The following is a 15,547-nucleotide window of genomic DNA, read 5'->3' on the forward strand; positions in this document are numbered from 1 at the left end:
TATCAATCCTGAAACACCCAAAAGAGCATAGAGTCCTTTAGATACCACTGAAATTGCATGTATCCTTTGTATCGTAAGAATTAAAAGCGATATTTAGGAGACTTTATTTAATTGAGCCCTGTATAATCGATACAATCGCGAAGCAAGTGTCCATTCGTATCAATTACAACGTACGAATTAGGGTACTTAAAACCAGGGGGAAAAATGGGACTGGAGGAAAAGAATTGGCGAAGTTTTAGCGAAACGTATGCGATAGGCAGGTGTCACGCCATCGCGACCCCCTAACGCGACGATCGCGACGATTACTGGTGGCTCCTGCGGGGTCGCAGGGAGTTGGGATCGCCTCCGTTGACATTGCATCACGAAGCACTAACCATATTATTTATGCCATCTCGTAAAACTTGTGGCGTGCCTGAGCACATTACTCGATGCCATCACCCTTTCCCTATTGCTGGGAAGTTACACACAGAGGGTAGTGTGGGCTGTTTGCTAAGTCCACTGCCTCCAGATAGCGGAGGCAGATAGAATTGCTTATATCAGAGATGGCTGAAGGAGACTAAACGTTACGTGATCTTAGCATGAGGTCTGAAATTTGGGGGGAGAGGGAGGAAGAGGATGGGTCGAGTGAGACATTACTAAATTATAAGGCATAGACAGTTTCAGGAAGTGTGGTCAATAATATATGTAAAATATAGGTCGAAAATTTGGAGTCACTTATTTTAGAGAGTGTGTTCAATAATACATGTACACTACAAGTCGAAAATTTGGAGTCACTTATTTTAGAGAATTTGTATAAAAAGGATTTATGTATTGGAAAAATTGTAATGGAAATTTTGGGCATGAAAATGGAACTGCTCACTGTTTTAAATATTGTCGAAGTTGATTGGTATATTTTCCATTAATTCTTGAAATGCAGAACATATAATAATCCCTTGTTAATTGAATCCCTGCGAACTCAGTGTACAATTAACAAGGGATTAGTGTTATCAAATTTTAGATTAAATTTCGCAAATATCCTCAAATAAAAGCTCTGTGAAATCAACTACTAATTCTGATGTCTAAAATTCTTTGAATAATTGAGCACTGTTGCCATCAACTGCAAAGTTGAATAGGAAAGCAATGAGCTTTCAACAGATGAGAAATATATTTGCTATAGATTCTATATAAAGCGTTGCATGTGTATAATATATTCGATCTAAGTGGATCTCCTGGTTGTTTTAATGTAGGGGCTCGTTTCAAGATATTTTTCTTGGGCATGGGGACGTTTGCTTGATGGATGTGGAGTCAGAGCAGAGATAGCCGCTGCTGAGTGAAGATTAATAAAGTTTTATTTATGCCAGGCATCTATCAAACTATATGTATATACTTATCTCAGAACAGTGAAACCACTTTAGCTCTGCATTAATGAAATGTGATGAAAAAAAGATCAAATTTCACTCCAGTACACTCAACAAAAATGTGAAACATTCAAATTTCAATCCATAGTTCAAGTACTACCGTAAATTTATTATTATAACTTTCCTACTGCAAAAATAAATATGTGGGAATATAACTATATTGAAATATAACTATTTCATGTAACAGTAATAATAACATCTTATTGAAAAAAATTAACAGGCAAAGAAATATTATTATTATTATTAAAATAATATTTTTACTTTTAAATTATAACTAAAAATATTTTTTAAGAATATTATTATAAATTTTATTATTGTAAGGAGTAATAAATATTTAAAAACAGCAATTAAAAACTGCTTTAAGTCACTTTATTTTGCAATATCAATTTGACTAATTAAACCTCATTCAAATATATTGAAATTTGTTTTAATAAAATTCTAAGACATTGTATAATACCGTAAACTGTTCGCTTGAATGTAGTCGAATTATCTTCATCTATATACACATAAATCTCTCTAGAAGCTCTTAGCAAATAGGAGCAAAATTGAAAACTAGCCTCAAATTTAATATAAAATGTCGCATGTCCATAATCATATTATGTTCCAAAGGGGTAACATTGAAGTTTCCGTGTCGGTATGCAGAGAGGGTCACGATTCTCAAGTATTTTTATTGCATGTCCGTTATCAGTCATCTCACGCGAATAATCGCGCATAAGAGAAGCTTAGAATATTTTGTGTTCGACGTTCTACTTTCGTCAGCCATTGAACCTGTAGGATCGTCCATTCGTCTTCTTTGATAGCTCTTGAGAATCCTCGCGCAGTTTATGGCTCACTAACCTTCTGGAGTTTCTGAACTGTGGAACCTCAAATAGTTCCTAATTATAGTCATTGCTCGTAATAATTTCTCAGGTTATTGTAACCAGTGAATTTAGACAGCAAGACAGACACATTTTTTAATTTTAATTTGAGCATGGATCGATTGCTCTATTTTGTCCCTACTATTTTTATTTTTATATTTTTATATTACTATTACATGTCTCATTATGTGTCCTCAATAGCTAGTGTATCCTCGATACAATTCTTTTTGTAGAAAATCATTAGAGGAAATATTAACCCTCTGCACTCAACTGGCTCTTCTAAAAGGACTCTATAAATACAAATTTCCAAGTACAAGAGCTTAAACATGGTTAGAGAAAAAAATTATGAGCATTAGTTACAATTCAAAAGTCCCTAAAATATGATGGAACCAGCAATTCCTAAATTCTGCATGCATTTGTACTACTCATTAAACATGCACAAAGGAGTAAAAAACTAGCGATACTTTTTCCAACAAATTTGTCCACCTAGATCCTCTAAATCCATCACCGTGTGACATGGACAGGGTAAACCCAGTCAATAAAAAAGTTCAAAATGATTGAATACATTCATAAAAGATTTGTTTCTCTCTCTCTGTTTGTATGCAGCTGCCGTACTCGATGGAGCTGGATTATGACGTGATGGGTGTCCCAGGCGGTGCTTCTGGGATGATGGCGCTGCTCCCCCCGAGAGTGAACGTGTCTGCCAGAGGGGAGGTGCCAGTTACCTTACAAGTCTTTAGGATCAGATTACCGTGTTCGGGCCTCGTCAGTGCCGAAATTCCTATCACTCTGAGGTTGAACGTCACCGCCCCACCTGGCACCAGGTACAACGACACCGTTTTAGTCTTCAAGAGGAACAAAATTTGCTTCGAAGGTGAGGGAAGAAATTCATTTCGCCATTTCAAACTGTGGACCTAATCAATATGTAATTACCAGCATTTCGTGTTACGATAGCTTTTAAGCGAATTGTGGATGGTGGTTTGAAGGAGGATGTAAAATGAAATTCTGGGGGATTCTGGGAAAATAGGGGAGGATTATAGAAAGTATGAGTTGTTGGTTTTTAAGGGTGCTAAGAAAATTTTACGCGTTATTTAACATTTAATAAAATTGACAGCCACTGACTTATATAATGTTTTCTTTCTCGGTTTTTTTTCTTATTAACTAATATGAGCAAACTATCAAATACTATCAGATATGTCTAGTGTTATATTTCGAACTAGAATTTTCTGGATTTTTTCTTTTGATTGAATCAAAATCTCTTGTCAAGCACATTGAGATTTAAGAGAGAAGATCTAACGTTAAACAAGATAGACCACTTCCTTTTGAATCATCGTCACGCGTATAATACTACATAAATTAAAATTATTTCTCCTAAAATCGTACTTAATATAATGATCTATATTAGCATTAAGGCTCTGAAAACCCATCTACACAAATACTATAAAATCAAGACACTTAATACAAAAGAATCATGATTTATAAAATCAACAAAATTTCAAGTGCATTCTGTATCCTCAAAAAATTTAATTTTCAAGTTTAAATTTCAATGACTAAAATCTCACCATAAAGAACAACCCTTGTAGTATATAAAGTGATAAATAATAACTAAAATTCTGCTTCTATATTTTACTCTACCTTGCATCGAACAAGCAACATTAACAGAAAAGTTTGCCATGAAGCAATACCAAGTGTTTCACAATGCACCCAATCGATTGCGCTCAGCGATCAGGATTCGATTTTCCGTCGGTGTTAATAAGTCTTCGGCAAAAAAAGAGCTGGTCTATGCTCGTGTCACGTGCAAGGAACGTAAATAGCGTCGACGCGTTTGCGCGTAAGTATTTTAACGCAGTGGCGGGCTGCCGATAATTACTTGGTTTACGTAATCGTGAATTTAATTAGTACGTTCACCGTGGCCGATGAATGCCTTCGTTACAGTCGACACAATTTCGACGTATTCGCGATTAAAACAGAGAGAGCCGCGCATTCGTCCCCGAGTCCCCTTCGAGCACCAGTCCCATTCACAATTTATAGCCCTTTGTATAAAGCGCAATCGGCAGCGGCGTCATACATAATTTCTGAAACAAGAATCTCGTGAATGCGTGACCCCGCCGTATATTTGGCTATTTCGTGAAAATACAGCGGCTAAAGCTCGGCCCCGCGTATCGGCCAATTAATTCTCTTTAATTACAGTGAACACTTGTTGTGGAGTTTTCGGTCTTATTTAAAACGAGGATCAGAGGGGGCGTTCATAAAAGCGAAACTGCTGCCATTCGCCGATCATAAGTCTCTGTACCAGCGCGATAAAAACATTGAAGAATATTAAAGGATTATTTCGGGGAAAAATATACAGCGCTGTCTCGATGGAAGTTTGAGAATAGATACAAATTTTCTTGGGATTATTCTATCGCTTTGTGTGATCCTTGCTTTCGAAAATTCAGAAGTCACTGGTGATAAATTGACTTTCAATATAAATTTTTTCTATTTTTTAAGATTCTAGCTGGCTCCAACTAAGGAGCTTATATCGAGACAATATTGTAACAAATTTAAAGTTGTAAAGAACTGAACTGTACAGGTCTTCGATAACAGGGTGTCATAAATATTAAGAAATGACCTTACGTAACAAATTATGACCAAATTATTGATTAGTATTGAATAAAAGCTAGGCGAGACACACACAAAACTCAGTAGAATAAGTCTTAGGTCAGACACAGACTAGAATGAGTAGGGTAAGTCTTCAATCAGACGCAGTAAAGCCAGTAGAATACGCTCCAAGTTGGACACAACGAAGCCAGTAGCATAAGTACCATATCAGACATAGACAGAGATGAGTAGAATAAATGCAAAGTTAAATAAAATAAGTAAAATAAGTCCCAAGTGAGGCATAGGCAGAAATCAGTGAAATAAGTCACAAGCCAGACACAAACAGAAATCAGTTGAATTAGACCTTTGCCAGACACACACAAAAATGAGTGAAACATGTCCTAGATCAGACACAAATAGAACTGAATAAAATAAGTTGTAAATCAGATACAGTAAAGCCAGAAGAATAAGACCCAAGTTAAAACGAAGCCAGTAGACTAAGTACCAAATCAGACATAGACAGAGATGAGTAAAATAAATGCAAAGTCAAATAAAATAAGTAAAATAAGTCCCAAGTGAGGCATAGGCAGAAATCAGTGAAATAAGACATGAGCCAGACACAAGCAAAAATCAGTTGAATTAGACCTAGGTCAGACAAACAAAAATGAATGAAATAAGTCCTAGATCAGACAAAAATAGAACTGAATAAAATAAGTTGTAAATCAGATACAGTAAAGCCAGAAGAATAAGGCCCAAGTTAAAACGAAGCCAGTAGACTAAGTACCAAATCAGACATAAAGACAAATAAGTAGAATAACTCCCAATTCAGTAGAATAAATCCAAAGTCAATAGCAAATTCAGTAGAATAAGTCTAAACTCAGACACACATCTCTTCTGCGATTCCAAAATACGATTTTTATTCTTCTTATTGTTTTCATTGTTCCCTACTTCTGATCCTAACTCATTATACCCTGTTAAATGATTCTGAAGGATTCCACCGATAATTGGTGTTTTAGTAATCGACATTCTACCGTACCCAGAGTACACAGTTGTTAGTCGTCTATAGCTCCTCATGGCAAAACATGGCAACAGCTTTTCAGCACGTTAGCTAGGCTTTTTGTTCGAGAGACAGAGCGTGTGCTCGCAACTTCGCCCTTCCTGTTTTTCAAACACATCGCTGGGACGGAGCGATGAAACGAGAGATGGAATAATTGCGTAGCCGAGCGTAGTTGGCGTTCAATAACCTTGGGCAAGTAAAATTTTCTACTCTGAATGTGCCTTTGTTATAGAAGATGAACAACTGTATTCAAAAGTGACACGTGAAAGTTCCAGGGTAAAAAATGGAGGCTGTCTTTCAAGTAGACATTTGTCGCTATAGCATTGTTCGCTTTTAATGTACCTAATTCTTATTCCAAACTTTTCGTCTATCATCCACTGCTCTGCTATTACTAAAATATAAATTAATCACCGATTAATTGATTACAAATTACCGCTTTAACAATACAGGTTACAAAAAAATATTTCTCTCTACTGATTTATTTTACACAGAAATAATCGAAAAGCAATCAATTACTGTTCAATTATGTTGTAAAATAAATATCGTACGCCTAATCTGCATTCATTGTGGACGTAAAACTTATGACAATTACTTTGACTAAGTACCTTCATTTTTCCAATACAGAATCCCACTTAAGCAAAAATAAAGTCCCCTCAAACAACTCGAAAAGAGTTCCAATCCCCCGTACAAGGCAAAGTTTGCCCCTCTGGCTGCAGAATTTTCGAGGAATATCAAAGTGAAGCATTCGCAAATCCCTCGTAAGTAGTTCACTGAATTCCGTGAACTTTCTAATACGTTTAAGAAGTGCTCGCGGAACAGGCGCGTGAAACGTTAAGATCATTAAAACTCTGAAATATCTCGCGACTACCGTGTAACCACTTCATTCGACGCGATGAACTTCAGCGGCAGTTTCAACAACGCGTGTCTATTGTACGCCGCCCGCCGAGGGAATGGGAAAGAATCACGGCGATATGAAGTTTCGTAGGCAGCGGGGAACAATAACCACTCGATCACGGGAGACAAGGCAGACGACGACTCCTGCTCGTCTGCTGAATCGAGCAGTAGATGATAGCGCTATCTATAAAAGCGTAGTACTTCTGTAAAGTATAATCGTATGTTACAATTAAAAGTGAAATCCTTTTCTCGGGGGCTGATCGCTGGAATGGTTTTAATGACAGATTTTAAATTATTCTTCGGGATTTCATGGATATTGGTTCTCTCCTTTTGTCTTTTTTATCGGTGGTGAAGTCGTGTGGGACGCTTTTAAAATAGATTCTTTTGTTGAAATAATTGAAGAGCATGCGAGTTGTTGCTTTTAAGAAAATCGTATTTATAGAGGGTTTTCGACGACGAGTTTCAAAAATTTTTAGGGGTGGTTTTACTTGCTGAAATAACACGAAAATGGAGACATGCTATGTATTATTCGTGGACAGAAAGTCTAGAGTTAGCGTGAAATGTGTCTGATTTAGGACTTATTCTACTGAATTCTGTCTGTGTCTGACTTGATACTTATTCTACTGATTTCTGTCTGTGTTTGGATTAGACCTAATTCTAATGGAGATATGCTATGTATTATTCGTGGACAGAAAGTCTAGAGTTAGCGTGAAATGTGTCTGATTTAGGACTTATTCTACTGAATTCTGTCTGTGTCTGACTACATACTTATTCTACTGATTTCTGTCTGTGTTTGGATTAGACCTAATTCTAACGGAGATATAGTATGTATTTATTCGTGAACAGAAAGTCTAGAGTTAGCGTGGAATGTGTCTGATTTAGGACTTATTCTACTGAATTCTGTCTGTGTCTGACTTGATACTTATTCTACTGATTTCTGTCTATGCTTGGATTAGAAATAATTCTACTTAATTCTGTCTGTGTAATTTTGGACTTATTTCACTGATTTCTGTTGTTGTTTCATGTAATACTTATTCTACTGACTTCTGTCTGTGTCTGACTCGATAATTCTACTGAACTCTGTGTGTGTTTCGTAAAACCTATTCTACTGATTTCTCTGTGTGTGTGACAAAACCTAGCTTACTGATTTGTGCTGAACATGGCGAACCCTATTTTACTAATTTCTGTCTGTGCCTGGCGAGCCCTATTCTACTGATTTCTGTTTATGTCTGGGAATACTTCTCTAATTATTTTTAGTGTGTCTAAATTGGCTTTTGTGTGCCTGACATGGCTATAATGTACAGTAACAGTAGAGTAAGTCTGTAGTTGAACATATTTCAGGCGAAAGTTAAACATTTTTGCAATAATTAACAACTCTAAAAGGAAATGCAATCATCCCTTCAAATTGTTCACACCTGCTGTCTAACATCCTCTATAATAAAAGTATTCTCTTAATGTATTTCGAAGTTCAATGATAATTTCATCTCGTGAAGGGTGTTCACAAGACTGAAAACTCCACAAGAAACAAAGAAGTAATAAATGTATGAAATTAATCTGGCTCTTAAAATTCATGTAGGTACTTTGAACTTCCTATAAATTAAAATTCACTACTTAAATAGATCCCATCTATATTACTATTCTAATTGATAACAATATACATAGTCCTGAGGTTCCCTAAATTTCAAATTAATTTAGCTCAAGGGGCCTGCTTTCATCCTGCTAACAATTTTGATCAAAAACAAAGCAAAGATAACAGTTAAACTACTGCTACAGCTTTTCCTAGCTGACACACACTAGATACCAATTGACAATCAAACAAAACCAACCAACCTCCACACCCAATAAATCCGCAAGCTCTCAAATCCCCGAGAACCCGAGAAATCTGCTAACTCGACTCTCCAATCATGCCCCAGTGACAGATTCCCTGACATATACCTTTCAAACGTGATTCCCGATCGAGGAAATATTTCGTCCCCCATTCAGGAACCGACGAGAGCATCAACTACCGAGAACTCGAAGTGGCTACATTTCACCAGACAGGCGGATGGAGTTGGCCTCAGTTCTCCGTGGAAACTGTACATGTCTCAGCTCTCCTCTGACAGAGTCGTGCAGTAGTAAAAGGCCAACGACAGAAGGAGGAAATAAGGTACAGCGAAAATACAGAAGAAAAATGAGGGAATAGAAGAAAGGCGGGATAGGAGGCAGGGAGCAAAGAACAAGGAAAACTATCAACTATGAAGTGGGAAGAGTTGACGGACGCTGATCCAGATCCAGTTACCTGCACGAGCCGACGTTACAGCGAAAAGCAATCCAGCGAATAAAATTGAATCTCGTCAGGAGCGGGCGTATTTAATGAAAACGAAAAGAATAGCGGGGCCATGTTTGAAGGTGAACTGGAGGAGGATGGACGACGAAGAGAAGGAGGAAAATAAGTAATCCGAGGCGAGATTCATCGACGAGTGCTCAGAGCCCCCTTTCGAAGGGATTTGCTTTCTTCTTGACCCGCTGTTGGCTCTCGTCCCCCGTGGACAGGCTGGGTCCTTCGGATCTTAAGAGTTCCTGGAGAAATCCGAAATCGCCTGGAGACCACTTGAAAATAATCGAATCCCGCGCTGGCTCCTCGAGTGCTCGTAGTCTAGCTGTGTACGAAGCAGTAGGTTAAAAAGATTTCATGGCGGCCCCGGGGCAAATATTGGAGGAGTATGAAAAGGGAAATATTAGTACCGCGAGCGAATCTAATGCTGACATTGTTCGACACTGCGATCCTTGGGACCAGGGAATGGTGCAAGGGGTCTTGTATAATGGATCGGTGGATCCAGTCACTTGACAGGTTTTAAACGTGGATTCTACGAAGGATAAAGAAGATTTTAATTCCATTAACTTCTTTAGATTTATGTTTCTTAGGCGTTTGCAAGGATAATGTAAAATTTCATTTAAAAGGATAATGCAATACATCGTATCGTATTGGGTTTTTAAGCTCCTGCTAGTTGCTCCTTCGTGTAATGAATTAACAGTGAAGTGAACTGTTATCTTGGGACTTAGAGTAGTGCTATGCATAATGAGCGCAATGATTGAGAGTACCAGGTACTTTAGGTTCACCATTTTGTTCAGAGCTTGAAACAAGTGATTCCTACTATTTTTATATAAACGAGAACATGCAAACCCTTTTTATTATATGAAGTTTAGTGTAGCAGTCCAGAATTAATGAAGCTCACAATTTAGTATTGACTTTGGAGTCTTGTTATCAATATCTATGAATATTGAGAAGAAAGTTTTACCTGTAATCATCTCAAAATACAATTTCAACGCATACAATTCCAAAGGAGTCCTCAATTATTGAATTGGGACTGCACTCGCAGCTACTTAGCCATGATCATGAAGCATCCAAGGTGTCCCTCACAGTAAACCATGTTCAACAAAGTGAAAACGAGTATTCATTACCGAAGTTACCTAGAATATAATACATTATTCCAAAATATAATCCGTGAGATGGATACTCTGCAATTCATCAGAATCCAAAGGGTCCATCAGTGGGATTCTCCACTGACTGAAACCTGACAAAGGAGTGACCAGCGTTACAATGTTCCCTCATACCTTAACTATCGTGAAATTAGCCAGCGAATGAAATCGCCACGAATTATACAGAAAATGTTAGTCGTCCTACGGGAGATTTCGCAATTTATGCGCGCTTCACGTTCTGCTAAAATCCCCCTCAAAAGGATAAAACCTGGCGCGAGTCGGAGAATGCGGTTCGAGGAGGGTCATTCCATTAATCCTACAGGGACTTAATTCTGGACCTCCATAAATCTCGGTTAAGGTTTGTTTGATAGCGACGGATAGCATCGCCTGGCGGGATTTAACCGAGATACACCTTCTCTAGCCTTCAACGCACCTTCTCGACTTTGTGCTTCTTAAATCAGCAACTTCCTAGCCGGTGCGTCGACCCAGGCGAAGTTTAATCGATCCTCCGCCTGGGTTCGGCTAATGCGAGCAAATTGATTCCTTTGTCCTGCCACCCGCTGACCTTTATCCACCGTTTATAATGAAAAATTGCGGGTCTCGGGTTTTCCCTAGACTTGGTTTTCCTTTTTAATTTCAAGCTACAGGCAGGGTGAAAGAGTTTTGATGAGGGGTAGGTTGAGGAGCTGGAACTGAAAGTCTCTGTTGTGAAGTTGAGGAATATTGGGTATATAAGATCGTAGAGTTTGTGTGGATTAGGTTGTGTATCTGAAGGAGGAATGACGAGCGTAGACAAGCATACATATATAGGATGTCTAGCATATTTGATGTAACTAGTACATCTAGTACTATATCCTAGTATATCACAGTATATTCTAATACGTTTTAGTAGATCCTAGAACATCCCAGTACATTCTAATACTTTTCAGCAGGTCCTAGTACATCCCAGTATATTCTAATTCGTTTTAGTAGACCCTAGTACATCCTAGTATATTTTAGTATAGACTAGTATAGACTAATATAACGTACTATATCTTAGTATAGATTAGTATATTGTAATATATCCTAGTGTAGACTAGAATATCTTAGTACATCCTACTACACCCTAACATATCCTAGTATATCCTAGCATATTCTAGCATATTATACTATATCCCAGTATATCCTACTATATTCTGGTATACCCTAGTATATACTGTTTTATACTATTTTGTCCTAGTATATCCTACTATATTCTGGTATACCCTAGTATATACTGTTTTATACTATTTTGTACTAGTATATCCTAATGTGTCTAGCATATGCAGTATATATCTAATATATTCTAGTATCTCCTAGTACATGCTACTATATCCTGATCTATCCTAGTATATGTACCTTAGTATATCCTTGTATATCCTTGCATATCTGAGTATGTCCTAGTACATCCTAGTATATACTTGCACTACCCTTCTATATCTTAGTAAATCTAGTATATCTAGCATATCTAGCACATACAGCGCATCTAGCATATCTAGTACACGTACTACACCTAGTACATCTAGTACCTATATCCAGCTCAATATTGAGGAATTCCTAAAATATAATTATTTCCTGGAAACGTGATTGAACAGTTCACCAATCAGTAAACATACCAACACAATCACAATTCATTCTCTTTTGCAAAAGCCAGATCCACAAATGTCATTCTCCAAAGCTCCAAAGCTCTCCAATCGCTATAAATAACGAATCCACAGTTCATCCTCTTGCCAAGAATTCAATTGTCTCCGTGACAAGCGGAAAACGGACCAACAAGATGCAACACTGTCCATAAAAGCAGTTCCCTCATCAGAGTTACACGGTGGTAAGAATAAAAACCAAAGTTACTTAAAAACTTCTGACCAGGCGAGCACTGTACCGTGCAAGAGGAGACAATTTGAAAGAACATCTTCCCGCGAGGAAGCAAAGATTCCTTTAAGAAGTTGGGGGGACGGTCTGAAGGTAGCTACAGGCTCGAGCGATTTATTTCATTTTTTCCCCCGCTGGCTCCCATGCCTATCCAGCTTCAGGGATTCCTCTTCGCTTTCCAGCATTTTCCTCGGTCCTCGCGTAAATCTCATCCGTCTGGTTTGCGTCATTTATCCTGGCAACGGCACGGATCCTGTTTTTCCTCCTACTTAGTCAGGGACAGAGGTGGCGTAGGCACTGGCAAAAAGAATACGACTCGTTAGTGTCAAGAATTTACATTGTATCGCTAGCTCTACGAAGAGTAATTATACCTGGCGAATTAGAATTCTGGAAGTGGACCTAGGAGTCCTCGATTTTTGACTTTACCCTTGTGTGAAGCACGTTTCACTGATTCATGGCGCTAACATTATGGAAAAGTGTTCAGGGAAGTATGTATATTTGTTTAAATATAGTAAAATAGTTCCAATTTTAAGGAGAAAATTGAAGGAGAATTGAAGATTCGAGGGTTTCATGATTCAGAATGATCCAATGCAGGGTATGATTTATAAGGGAGGAATATAAAGAACGTACGAAGATCACTTTCTTTTTTCTTCTTTTTTTTTTAGTGACCAACTTGTGATAAACAATCTAGTTTAGAACTAATTTAGAATTAGTGATCATTTATCATAAGTTTGCCATTAAAAAATAACAGAAAAGAAAAAAAAAATGATCTTCAAACGTTCTCTACAAGCAAAGTGGTATATTTCTCTAACAATTAATGCTTAGATTTTTTTTAACAAGTATATATATAATATTTTGTACCTAGATATACTGAACACACGAATGTAGATTTATATCTATTATAGGATTAGCGATGTAGCTGACTAATCATACGTATTTGCCATAATTTGACAGTGAACAGGGATCAGACTGTCTTGTTGTATCATGTGGGCAGCATAATTACTTCAAAGTTACCCTTGCCTGCAGCGCAGCAGTCCCCATAATTGATTCTAAATACAATTACTTTGTGCATGAATTATGTATGCGTGTAATTATTTTAATCTAGTGATTATTATTCTTTTGGTAATTATTATTCACTTATAATCCTATCTGTTGAATTTTCAATCTTCCCAAATTAAAAGCTACCACATTGCATAATGTCGAACGAAGCACGAAGGGAAAATTACGATAATTATAACGTGCCCATGGTTTCGTGTAATAATTTCAACGAGCACTGATTGATAATCATGATAAATGCTCGCTAAACAATTTAACAGAATGCCCACTCTTCGATTTTCTATAATTAATAAATTCCTACACAGGCATACATCATATGAAATCATGATCTCTGTGACAATATCTGTTTTATTATCAGAAATTTATACCATTTTGCAAAATAAAAAGTGCTTAATACCAGCTTGTGTCATAAATAAAAAGCTTCTTGAAAGAAAAGAAAATTCTTTCATAAGAAAATTTGTACTCAACTCTCTTGTATCTTATCACATCAAATACTATTTTTAACATTCGCTATTACAATAAAGAAACCAGAGTCAACGAACGTAAGAACTCAAGAGACATCATAATTCCCTAATTCATCCTAGAAAGACAAAAGAAAATCAGATGGTCTTCCTCATATTCTAAAACCAGCTATCGATGCAGAAAATGCAAATGCCCCAGCTGTAAACCCTCACACAGTTCCTCAAGAAGTTTACACGCAATAGCGAGTTGAAGGACCGAAAAAGAATGCCAGCTTTAATGCACAAGATACTGGCGGGCATAAAGAAGGAAAACAGCAAAGAATTATGTAGGGTGGAAAGCGCAAACGAACGTGAAAAGAAATCCAACGTGCCCCGAGCAGTGACTATGCATCGTACAATAAAAAAAGCTCGTCGTTTGCGGTGGACCAAACAGGCCAAGAGGACCGATTCAAAGGGATTTCCTTTCTTTCGTTCTCGACCTCCCCTCCTTCCAGGCTCACCCTATTTCCTCTCAGAGTTCGATACTACAGCTTCAACTACTTCGATAGTTCGGTATTCGAATATTTTAGAAATATTTCTGCGATCATTATTCCAATAAGTTGGTCGAAGAAATAGTAATGAATTATTGAAATAAATAAGGAGCATAGTTTATTAATAATTATGACTAATTATTGTGATCAAATAGTGAACTAGAAGCAATTTATTAGGATAATTATTGTAGATAATTTTGAAAGAGTTCAGATCTGTGTCTCAAGAATTATTGAAGCTTAATAATGTTCATTTCTTCTTTTTTTGTCCTGTGTTTGTATTTTTTGTTGTTGTTGTTGTAGTAAATATTTGCAGTAGTTTCATTGAAGTATTTTTCTTCTTCATCTCCTATTCCTTATTATATAACTGCCTTTTGCATTAATGTGTATCTCTTCTATAACAAATTTATAAATTTATGAATCTTGTATATCTTCACTAAAAATCTCCTAAACCTATTCTCAGCTTTTTCGACTGAATCCCTCACTTTTTCAGTTCTCAGTCTTTAATACAAATTCTGTATTTTCCATTTTCAAATCGTAGACAAAGTGTGTTGCCATAAAAAACAACTGAAATAGATAAGAGTAAATAGATAAACGAAATTCGTCAAATTTGATAAAATTGCTCTCGATATCCTCGATTTAACAACGCGTGGTACATGCAAATGATCGATGGATCACCACGTCGACGATTCTTCAGCGAAATCGGCTCTCGTTGGCCGAGAACAGGCGACGGTTCAATTGGCAAAATGGATTGTCGATAGCGCAGCGCGGCTTCCGCGCGCTTCGCGGGCGTAATACAATTATTTTACAGCGGAAGCGAAGTCCGCTCATTAAATCGCGCATGAATCTATGTTAATCGCCCGCGTGTCTCTGTTGCCTCACTGTTGGAGCGCTGCTCGAAAGCCAGACCATTAACAGCCCGCCTCTGACGCAGTACACCTTTGACCAACTCGCGATACGCCGAAAGAAATTTCAGCGATGCATGTATTTTTGATGATGCAGCTCTTCAAGGCTTTGTGGGATTGCTTCTTTGACGATAGGGCTAAGGTGAATCTCTCAATTTTTGCTAACTGAAGTGCTTAGTCGTTGTTAAAAAAAGAACGTGTGGGAGTAATTATATTCTGATATGAATTTGGTACATTTTTTATTATTTTGTTAATAATATATCACTGCGAGGAAAAAAAGTAAAAGTAGTTGTCCTGAAGAATTTAGCTCCTTTGACGATAGGGCTAAGGTGAATCTCTCAATTTTTGCTAACTGAAGTGCTTAGTCGTTGTTAAAAAAAAACAACGTGTATGAGTAATTATATTCTGATATGAATTTGGTACATTTTTTATTATTTTGTTAATAATAGATTACTGCGAGGAAAATA

At 37.2% G+C, this 15,547-nt stretch overlaps 1 protein-coding gene across 1 annotated transcript in view; it reads left to right on the forward strand.

The window, feature by feature from the left end:
* Positions 1 to 15,547, forward strand: part of LOC143186951 (tyrosine-protein kinase Dnt) — a 116,896-nt gene that overhangs the window by 73,006 nt on the left and 28,343 nt on the right. The window contains exon 3 of the mRNA XM_076390839.1: positions 2,861 to 3,128. Coding sequence (XP_076246954.1) covers positions 2,861 to 3,128 — 268 coding nt within the window. The remainder of the gene's footprint in view (positions 1 to 2,860; positions 3,129 to 15,547) is intronic.

The sequence above is a fragment of the Calliopsis andreniformis genome, unplaced genomic scaffold (genome assembly GCF_051401765.1).
Source record: "Calliopsis andreniformis isolate RMS-2024a unplaced genomic scaffold, iyCalAndr_principal scaffold0022, whole genome shotgun sequence".
Lineage (NCBI taxonomy): Eukaryota > Metazoa > Arthropoda > Insecta > Hymenoptera > Andrenidae > Calliopsis > Calliopsis andreniformis.